At 40.0% G+C, this 10,669-nt stretch overlaps 1 protein-coding gene across 1 annotated transcript in view; it reads left to right on the forward strand.

Moving 5' to 3' along the window:
* LOC137978384 (E3 ubiquitin-protein ligase TRIM9-like) overlaps window positions 1-9,992 on the forward strand; it is a 20,551-nt gene extending 10,559 nt beyond the window's left edge. Inside the window, exons 10-15 of the mRNA XM_068825271.1 lie at window positions 678-866; window positions 2,060-2,404; window positions 3,455-3,760; window positions 4,744-4,932; window positions 8,497-8,706; window positions 9,485-9,992. Coding sequence (XP_068681372.1) covers window positions 678-866; window positions 2,060-2,404; window positions 3,455-3,760; window positions 4,744-4,932; window positions 8,497-8,706; window positions 9,485-9,621 — 1,376 coding nt within the window. The 3' untranslated portion in view covers window positions 9,622-9,992. The remainder of the gene's footprint in view (window positions 1-677; window positions 867-2,059; window positions 2,405-3,454; window positions 3,761-4,743; window positions 4,933-8,496; window positions 8,707-9,484) is intronic.
* The last annotated feature ends 677 nt before the right edge of the window (window positions 9,993-10,669 follow it).

Genomic DNA, 10,669 nt, shown 5'->3' on the forward strand with positions numbered 1-10,669 from the left:
ACTATGCATGAATTACGTAACCAACACGTTTCTATTGGTTAGTTCCTCAGTACGGAGTAAACAACTATTGTGTTTTGTGCATTGTCAAGGCCAAAAAAGCGAACAATAAAAAACCTACAACAAAGAAATTTGTTGGCTTTTATAACCATTCCCCTCTATTAACTATGGTATTGTCTGTGGGTATGATGTCACTGTTTCACGTGTCAAAACTACTGTGCTCTACTGTCTGTAGGTATACCAAACTGAGCAACAGCAAAAAAAATCCTCATGCTTGAGGCCAAATAAAATTGAAAGATTGACATGATCATGTTGTAGCTCCGTGTGTTATGATTTATATTCTGTCTTCTCTATTCGGCACCAAATGGAAGGGACGTTATTGGTAACCGGCGGCACTTTATTATTATTGGAATTAAAAGAGAAATTTAGCATCAAGTATACGGAAATGACAGGAGTCAAGCTGGAATTTGTTTTGCCAATACTCAAAGAAATACGATTAATCAGTTCACTCCCATCTTTTGCCTCAGCTGTTATCAACAGATATCGAGCGATTTACCAAAAAAGGGAGTTAAATAAGCGCAAGAAAATTTCAAGCTGCTATATCGAGCAGAAGCTTCGCCGTAAACCCGTTGCTAAACCTCTCTTACATTACAACCACAAATTTCTTCCCTTTAATTTAGGTGTGATTTTCAAGTTGGACAAGGATTCCTTGCATGAATCTCTTCGTTTATCTCGTGATGATCTCACAGTAAAACAGACAGACGTGATACACGCAAATGCGTATGGAACAGCATTCCTTGTTGATGGCTGCCATTTTTGGATGGTAAACATTGACAGCTTCAAAGGAGAGAACGCCTTTATTGCTGTTGGTAAACGATTGCATGTTGATATTCTCTTATAACTCTTAAAAGATCCTACATCCCAAAATGTAAAATGCGAAGCAGGAAATCGTGATACCAACTTCTGGTGATATGATGTGTCGCAAAAAAACGAAGCTCGGTACCAGTCGTTCCCTGCAATAGTAAGCGAGGTTACCTAAAGCGGAAGCGCGGAAATCATATGACTAAGAATAAGGGTCCATTTACCCAAAAGTAAGAATCTGGGATCAGGTTCGGCCCCATCAGCGTAAAAAAAGTATCTATTTTTAAACCAAGTTTTGCGTGAAAATAAACAAGAGACTAAATTTTGCATCCAATTCAAATCTCCCGGGGTTAAGATTTTTTGTGTATTGTGTTTGCACTATAATGTAGCATTGACATTTAAATGATATTAAAATGCCTGTAATAAAAAGTTTTATTCTCAAAGGGTTTGAATTGGGTACAAGCTGAGTTAGCCATTTGGTCTATTGTTTATTTTTCCCGCAAAACCTCATTCTCATTCCCAGAGGCCGCGATTCTTTCGGTCAGCACCAAGAATATCAACCTCTGGCTGGTTCCGAAATACACGCAGTCCCTGTGTGGGTCTTTTTTAGTAACCGTTGATTGCTACTAATTGTTTCAAATTTCTGAGATTGCGCAGACGAGCCGGAAGTCCGTGATTCGCGGACTTCGTGGCTCGGAACCAGCCAGAGTGCGTTATTCTTGGTGCTGACCAAAAGAATCGCGGCCTCTGAGGACGAGACCGGCAGAACTTGGTTTTTAAAAATAGACACTTTCCTGACGCTGATAGGGATTAGGCCAATCTGGGTAAATCTTACTCTTGGCTGATGGCTTCTTGCTGAGATTAAATTAAATGACGCAAAACAAAATTGCAGTTCGGTTAAAAGAACTTCGGCCAATCGTGGCGCAGGCGATCGAATGATCCAATCTCTGTGCAAATCAAATGCATGCAGCCCCAGGACTTTCACGGGAAAACGCAAGTGAAATGATCAGATTGCCTGAGAATGGAACATATATTTTTAAGCTTATCGCTATGTGCAACAGAACAAAATAAAAGCGATCTCTGCGTTGTCTTTATACCTGCTCAATTAAAAACCACAAGATTCACCAGTATTTATACTCTACTAGAAGCAAGATAAATGTAGTACTGTCTGCACCTTTACTTTTCTCGATTCACCTCTAAGGTGTTGCCAAGAAAATCTCCCAAGACTCAATTCTGGGTAATAATTCCAGCTCGTACGCGCTTCAAGTGTTTGAAGGTGCAACAGCTCGGACCGAAAACACCAAGCACAAGATACAGATCAAGAGAAAGGCAAAAGACTTGAAAGAAAGCAGCTTTGGAGTTTTACTGGACTTAAAAAACCAGTTCCTTAACATTTACCTTGACGGCGAGCTTCAAACAGATATCGGTCGTCCCAAGGGTCCTACTTTCAAGGGGCTGAGCGGTGAGATGTGTGCGGGTCTGTGCCTTTATGGTTCCAAGGTGGAGATGAGTATAGCCACTGGAATAGCAACACCTTTAGCGCCAGGTAAACATATTTAGGACTGCATTTTTTTAAAAATGCCGCATGAATGGTATTTATATTGCTATTGCTATAAATATTGCTATTGCTGATCACCCTTACTTGCAGTCGAGGACTGAATTGCGAAGGGCGCGGCTCACGACATCGGGCTGAAAGCATACAAAGGCACCTCTGGCTGTCGCTATACAGTCCATGTTTGATGTCGGAGCACAGCACCACAGCTAGATGTTAATTAGCTGTGAGTCGATTTTGATGAGGGAGGAAAACCGGAGTACCCGGAGAAAAACCCTCGAGTCAGGTTGAGATCGACTGAAACTCAGCCCACATTCTACAATAAGTTTTAAAACTGTAGCCCTTTTGCCGGTACGGAGGTAGCCTGTCCCAGGCTCAGAGTTGGTGGGAACGATCGAAAAAAAAATCTGGATCGAGGAAAAAGCGTGCGCGAGAAAAAAAACCGTTAGAGTACTGGGACGACTTCCCTCTCCTCAGTACTCTTTCTCGCGCACACTATTTCCGGAATACTGTTTTGCTCGTCCCCACCAATTAAGTAGTACGAACAGAGGACAGGGACGGTTTCAGAGGGATTATGAAGATGATCCTCAGACATTGAATAAGGCAAGGGCAATAATCACCGGAACACGTGCATCCACAATTTTCTTTTGGGGTACATATGTTTTTTTAGTAATTACGAGTCTTCGCACAATTCCATCACCGAATTAAGTCCTCGTTACCTTTTAGTCCACAAAGTAGTTTTATCATACTTAGATAAACTATTGCACATCGTTTTTTTAATGGATTCCAGGAATTGGAAATTTGAAATCCGAGTTAAATCTCAGTGAATAAAATAGGATTCCTGGATTCCACTAGTCAATCAGAACTTTCTGATTAGGGTATCCCGATTACCTTATAGATCACGCGTTACCGCAGGCAACTTTCTGTCCAGCTGCCACTTAAGATCCAAATACCTTGACCAAATACAAACACCAGCATTTATAAGAGCTTTATCTCAAATTATTTATAGCACCGTATTATTTTTTCATTCTTTACTGAACTCAGACCAGCCAGTGTTCAACAAAGCCAGGTGCAAAGTCAATAACACTACAGCGTTGCTTGGCTGGCTTCCTCCAAACACCAAGAGCTGCGTGGATTTTTACGTACTTGAGGTGGACATAGTAAAGACCTCCGATTTTGAGGGACGAAGAAAGAAAGATCGCAAGTTTAAACGGCTTTACGAGGGCCCCGCGCGAGAGTACGCATTGTACAGTGTTCCTTACAGCATGAAGATCATTTCGCGTGTCTTTGGTGTTAACCCCACCGGAGAAGGGAGCCCGAGCGAGGAACTTGTCATGTCCACTCCAAAAGGTATTCAATTTGCAAGAAATTCGTTTAACATTCCCACCAATTGCAAGAAGTTGCCTGATCAAGTCACTAGATAAAGGTACCGGGTAAAATTGTGAATATGGCGGCATTCTTTAGTGACTATCCCAACCTGGTTGTCAGAAGTCGTTGTTCTTTTCCGCTTCATTATTCAGCCGTTACTCGGCGAGTCACAACCACAAGCGCAGAGCGCCTCGTGGTTTTGGCTGCGTCCAAATTAAACGTTTAACATTCCAAATTATGTTCTATACGAAAAAACAGAGCCGGATACTTAAATTATCTCTGCTGTCACTAACGGAGAAAATTTCATTTTATATATTGGATACCAAGTCAGAAATAAACGCTAAGGTACCATCGACATTTATATTTATCCGTGCTTATGCAATATAGAGAGGATATCACGCTGCCTTGTAACATTCGGCAATGTTATGAGCCGTCCTTTTTGACTAGAGATATAAGGGGAGGCCAGGAGCTCGTAGGGAGGCCCAATATATTACAACAAATAGAGCATAATTCATCCTTCCAATTGAGAATATCAATCGGGTATTTTACATGATAGAGTACAGTACTGGGTCGGAGCAGCTGTAGTTATTACATAAACCTTCAATTATGCACGATAATGTTTAAAACAGTGCAGTTAATGGGGTCCTGTTTCTGTAACGTCAATATAAATGCATAAAATTGGAGTAAAATTCCTTAAGACACATTCTATAATACGCCTAAATTAAAGATCAAGTGTAAGAATATAGAACAAACAACACATACAACTGACGTAAGTAGAAAAATACAGGAAAAATGTACAAAATCGTGGTCCCTGAAGTCTATTGCAGAAATTGACGAGGCATGAAAGTTGAATTTTTTTTTAAAGGCTCTCACTACGTTTCAATTTAAATGGTAATGATTTGCAGCTCGCGTCCACAAGTGAACGATCGCTGACTAAGGTGTTATTCCATTATGCCCTTTTACAGGATTGTACTTCCAGTTGGATCCAACATCAGCAAATCATGACTTGGAACTTTCTAACGAGAACTGTACAGTGAGTCTAAAGAGTCCCATGTACACATTTATTCTTGGCAATGTCAAGTTAGATTCTGCCTGCCATTATTGGAGAGTACATGTGGATGAATTCAACTCTCATAAAAAGCTCTCCATCATTGGTAAGTTCACGGCAAATGAAGTGGCTGGCTAATCAACGGTCAGCAAAGGATATTCACAAGTACAAGGCTTAGTCCTGTCCCGAGACTCCCTCTTACTCCGCCCTGAAAATGGGCCTGGAACCCAGGCGGGAAAAGAGAGAGTCCTGAATTACTTGCAGGCGCATGCTCGAAATGAGCCAATCATATTGCATTAGATGTCAGGCTGGATATGTAAATAAAGAGAACCTTGAAACTCCGACAAAAATTACTGTGTGATTTGCAGTGTCAGGAAAGGGAACATCCAAATTATGCCTCGTCTTGACCAAACGAGGAGAAAAAACCCCGATCGCAGTGATGTTGGAAAATTATTGCCGAATAAATGTAACGACTGAGAGAGAAGATCGCAATAAATCGATGCAAAGGCTGAACTAGTAAATATAGCATAGGATTTCACTAAGCGACAAAACAGCTCGGAGTCAGAATTTTATATTATCTGCAGCACTTTACCTTCAACAATGAGTTTCAGAAGGAAAGTGCTTTTAAGTAGCAACAATAAAAGCAAGGTGACACACACTTTTAAGAAGCATTTTTCATCCTTATTAATTAATATGCACGAACAAATTTTGACCAGAAAAATAAGATCGTGACAATTAATTAATTGTCACGTCCGAATAATCGATGTTTGACTGTGCGTATATATGTATAAATTTAATAGGAACATTATTGCTTCATCATTGCGTTATCAACACAAACTGGTATGTAAAGAAGAAATAGTCCAGGTTGTGATTCAATTTCGTTTAACTTTTTATCCAACTTTATCAGGAATAATGCTCAGTTTTCTGTCATGCAGTCGTCTTTTAATTTTTCCGGTATAAAAATCATTGCAGTCTCAACAGGTAGCTCTACATAAAACCTTACCCATTTGGCCACAGCCCTAAGTCGTTGTAAGGAAAGAAAGATTTAATTCAACGAGTGCTTTGAAAAATTATTCTAACGAAAAATTAATAGTCTGAGTAAATTACTCTACTCTAATTACTCAAAAAAAAAATACTCTGTTTGTCACCGGTGTTTGTGTATTATTCCTGATAAAACTGAGAGTATTGACACTTTTTACCCGACTGTTTTAGGTTGGGTATCCAAACAATTTGTCCACGATTTTGAAAAAAAATTGGTAGGCCTAAACTCCTGAAACAATCACAGTTTCACAATTATTACTGTGCAACTCAAATATTTGTCCACTAGATCAGTGCAGTTATCACATAACTAGATCGACAGAATTAATGAACAATAAATAATGAACAATAAACAAGAGTTCCAGCAGGAGATCTATTAGTCTTCGTTAAGCGATTCACATCCACAACCTATACAGTATATTTGTAAGTTTCAAGGCGTATCGGGAGAGCAATTAAATCAAAATTTGATATTTTTTTCTTCGCCAGCATCATGCAGCAGTTCAGTTGGGTTTCAGGCACGAAGTTCCATACTTTCGTATGTCATCCATCTGATCTTCCACTATTAGGACTCACCATAAGAAGGACTGATTTACAATTAACATCGGACTCGGATCGAAGAAAATCGCAAACATATTAAAGGAACAACCATGTAGCAAACAGACTTGCCAAATCCTGTTGCAGGTTTAACAAAACCATCATTACTGGTAACGACTGTATGAATAGCTTGCAGTTGTTCCGCCTCAGGCACAAAGGTAAAGTGGCATTTCTTAAACGCGAAATCAATTGCCTCCAGAGACTTGGCGTTATAATTTCCTTTCACATTATCCCCATGTATCCAGTGTAAAAGCACTCGGAATAAACTGTGCCCAAATAAGGGATCTTTTTCCAAATATGGTTTTTTCCCCAGTTTTGGGGGGAAAAATGGCGTCATTCCGAGCATGCGCCTGCAAGTAATTCAGGACTCTCTCTTTTCCCGCCTGGGTTCCAGACCCATTTTCAGGGCGGGGTAAGAGGGAATCTCGGAACAAGACTAGTACAAGGCTGTGCGCATGTGTCACCGGTTCCTAAAAAGGTGTATAGACCTTACTCATAAATGGCGGTCACATTAATAATTATTTTGTCCAAGTGCAAATTAGCCTACCAAGCCTCATTTTAGAGCAAGAATTCTTTTCAATTCACTGTATGGTATCGAGGCTTGGTAGGCTAATTTGCACTTGGACAAAAGAATTATAAATTGACCTCCATTTGTGAATAAGGTCTATTGTATTTGTATAACAGATATTTGGCCAGTGCAGTCTCCTTTTGGAAGATTAGATATTTCTTACGATTAAAACACCTTTTGCTTCAAGTCATGGACTTTACGACGAGGTTTTTAATGCTTGTTTTTCAGACCAGAGAACTCTTAACGGAATTATAAAAGAACGCCTCACGAAGCCCAACGTTTTCGCCGCTTCCTTCCGTGGAAGGACAATGTATTTCACTTTCGTTCCTGATAAGTTCTATGGAGGAATGTTATAAACCTATTTTGGGGATATAGAGAACCAACGAAGAAGATGGAATAAACATCGCTTACGAGCCATTGTAGTTTAGATAGATAATATCATATTTTTTATTGTAGTTGAGTATCCTACTAGATCACGGAGGGTCGTGGATTCGAATTCCATCTGGGGTTCGGATTTTTCCGAGTTCTCAGTGGGTTCAATTGTAAAACCTTTCATTTATTGTGGCTGATTTCTCTTACCTAATCTGTGATTGCTACACGGAGGTGAATCTCGAGGAAAATATCCCACCCCCAGTGGTTGTTAAAATAGCAACCCTGGTAACTCATAATTGCACAATAAAGACAATAGCCGGTAAAGTGCGAAGCTAGGCAGGGCCAATCTTTGACAAGTCTTTGACAAAATTATTGCCCCAAGGAAAGCAAAGAAACATTAATTATAAAATTAAAGAGCAGTTTAAAATGCTAACGAAAGAGAGAACTGACAATACGCTTTGAGTATGCGACCCACGCAAACCATCATCAGTCAACGTAACGTTTTGTAGGGTTTATATGGGAATTAATGAAGGATAGGAGCAATTTTCAAAACTAGCCCAGAACTCCTCAAATCGACACAAGAACACAAGGTGCGGTAAAATAAGTCAATCTATTTTATTTGGGTTTGTCGCTGTAAACTAGAATTACTGAGCCGATTTTTTTCGGCATTTCATGTTTTCCATATAAAATAAAACGTACTTGTGCGCAATTTTTTATGCAAAGGCCAGCTGAACAAATAGAAGTGCCGGATCGTGGGAGATCTAACCAGCAAATATTCAGTTGTAGACTAAAAACAAAATAATAATGCAAGGCTGTTTAATAATGCAAGGCTGTTTAACCTATAAACCCTACAAATCGTTACGTTGACTGACCAATCGAATTATGAGTTTGGGTCGCCAGTGAAAATACTAAGGAATCCCTAGAAAAGAAAGACGGATTTGACAATCATTACTCTTTCAAGCTCATACGAGGGCCCACAGATGGAAGTCGAAAAATATTAGACCAAGGTGGGAACCTGATATGATTTGTCTAAGAACCTGTTGACAACTTTCACCTCAGACTTATCAAGGGTATTTACAATCTATCGTTCTTACACAGGCGTAGGTATCGCTCGTCAGGTCATAGAGGATCCCATTTTAGGAGAAGATACAGATTCTTTTGCTGTGCAAATCAACGAACATCCAAATGCGTCATGCTCAAACACCAGGAACCGACTTCAAATCAAAAGGTCATCTAAGGAACTGACCCATGCTAATATTGGAGTGCTCCTAAATTTGGATGAACACTTCTTAAACCTGTATCTTAACGGTGAGTGAAACGCGATTTGCTTATAAAAGTTCCAGTGTTCATAAAGAGAACGGATGGATACGGATGTATGGGTTAGGGAATGTTGCCCGAAAGCTTGATTTTTCGAAAGAACATGCAACCTTGATTTTGCAGTTTCAATTCCTCTTTAAAGCCAATACGAAAACTCTACTAGAAACGAAATGCATTTCTTGGTTTAGCTATATGCTTATATTACCTTATGAAACTGCTTTCTGGCGAAAATGGTTTCGGTGGGGTTAGAGCGTCTTTCGTATGACCTTGAAAAGTGTTCGCAGTTTGTTTCACGGAACAATCACGGTTTGGCAACATTAAATATTCCCGCGAAGGAAACTCCTAATACGGGCAGTAAACAGTTCGATTGCCTAATCACATTACTGCATTCCAAATGACGTCAAAGCGAAATGCCGATTGCTTTCCAGAAATTTCCATGAAGTTGCATCCTCGTTCTCTAAGCCAATGAAAATTCAAGCTCGTTTGTTTTTGTTCGATAAGCCAATTAAATGTTTTGCATAGGTCACTTCGGAAAATGCCATAATACTCTTTGTTTATCCCCCAAAATTTTGCATAAGCATTGTTTTTGTTTTCTCTTGGGACCATTGTAAGTCCCAAGAGAAACTGGAAACAAAGAGTTTATGGTATTTTCCGAAGTGGCCTATTTTTGTTTACGTTCTGTTGTTACGTTTATTTTTCAAGGTCATATAAAAGTCGCTCTATTTTCTGTTTGCGGCAATTTGTTTATCCACTTTTCTCTCTCATCAAGGCAAGCTCCTGACAGATCAATCCAGACCAAATGGACCAACATTTGTGGGGATATCTGGAGAGTTCTACCCAGCCCTGAGTTTGTACGGAACTAATGTGAAGTTGACAGTGCATACGGGAGAATCATATGACATCTAAATTAAATGACATATTTCTTCAGTTGAATATCCCACATACGTACCCTAATGATTATGCTTAATAATCGATTGTTTTAGTATGATTTCAAAAGGAGAAGATCATCGAAAATTGAGAGCAATTGGAATGCCTTAATGAATGAGTGACTTTTCATCGGACATTCCAGATTCACGCTAGATTTCTTCTGGCTAATACATCAAGCTGGCAAACACTGAGTGATGTAGCCTTGTTTAGGTATTACTTCGGATATCACCATATCTTTACTTACACTCAGATTTTAGAGTAGCTTGGTGTTGCTGTTTAACTCTGAGCTTAACGACCCACCCGACCTTGACAGGGACGGAATGGCCAGCCATTAAAAAAAGTAGGGGGTGGGGGGGGGGGGGGGGGGGGGTTGTGCACCTTAGTAACTTTCAACGCCATCGGTTTGGAAGGCAAGTATCGCTGGGGTGATCTCTGAAGGAGGTCCCAATTTTGCCATTAAAACGCCATTTTCAGTTCAGCATTCCTGAGACCTGAAAAGCGTTGTGGAGGCATGAAACAAAATCTGGAATTGCCCCAATTGCCCCCCATTTTCAGCATTGTTTGGTATGCGCTTGCGCACTAATCGGTATTTATATCCGTATCCATAGTAACAAATTCACACCATTTGCCCACCCCACCAGTGAACATTTACCCTGGGTGCCAGAGCAATTGTTTTCATTTTTTACCTGTCTTTGGCTCTTTGCCTTCCGGACCTTGGAAAAAAGATTCCTCTGGCACCCAGGGTAATCAACATCGCTCTACAAAATCCAACGAATGTTGGAGCAGTTTGTCCGGGCCTTAAAGGGGCAGTGTCACGCTATTTTAAACAAAATTTAACACTAAAAGACGTCTTTGCATCAATGAAGACCAACGAACAATGTTGTAGTTTTTTTTAACCAATGGCCATTGAAGCAGCCAAGGATGGAGGGGATAGAAATGAATTGAAACTTGAAAAAAAAATGGCCAATCTCTTCAAGTTTGGAGACGTTGGAAGTCGCCAAAAGTTAAATACAAATAGCTTTGTGCC

The sequence above is a fragment of the Montipora foliosa genome, chromosome 12 (assembly GCF_036669935.1).
Source record: "Montipora foliosa isolate CH-2021 chromosome 12, ASM3666993v2, whole genome shotgun sequence".
NCBI lineage: Eukaryota > Metazoa > Cnidaria > Anthozoa > Scleractinia > Acroporidae > Montipora > Montipora foliosa.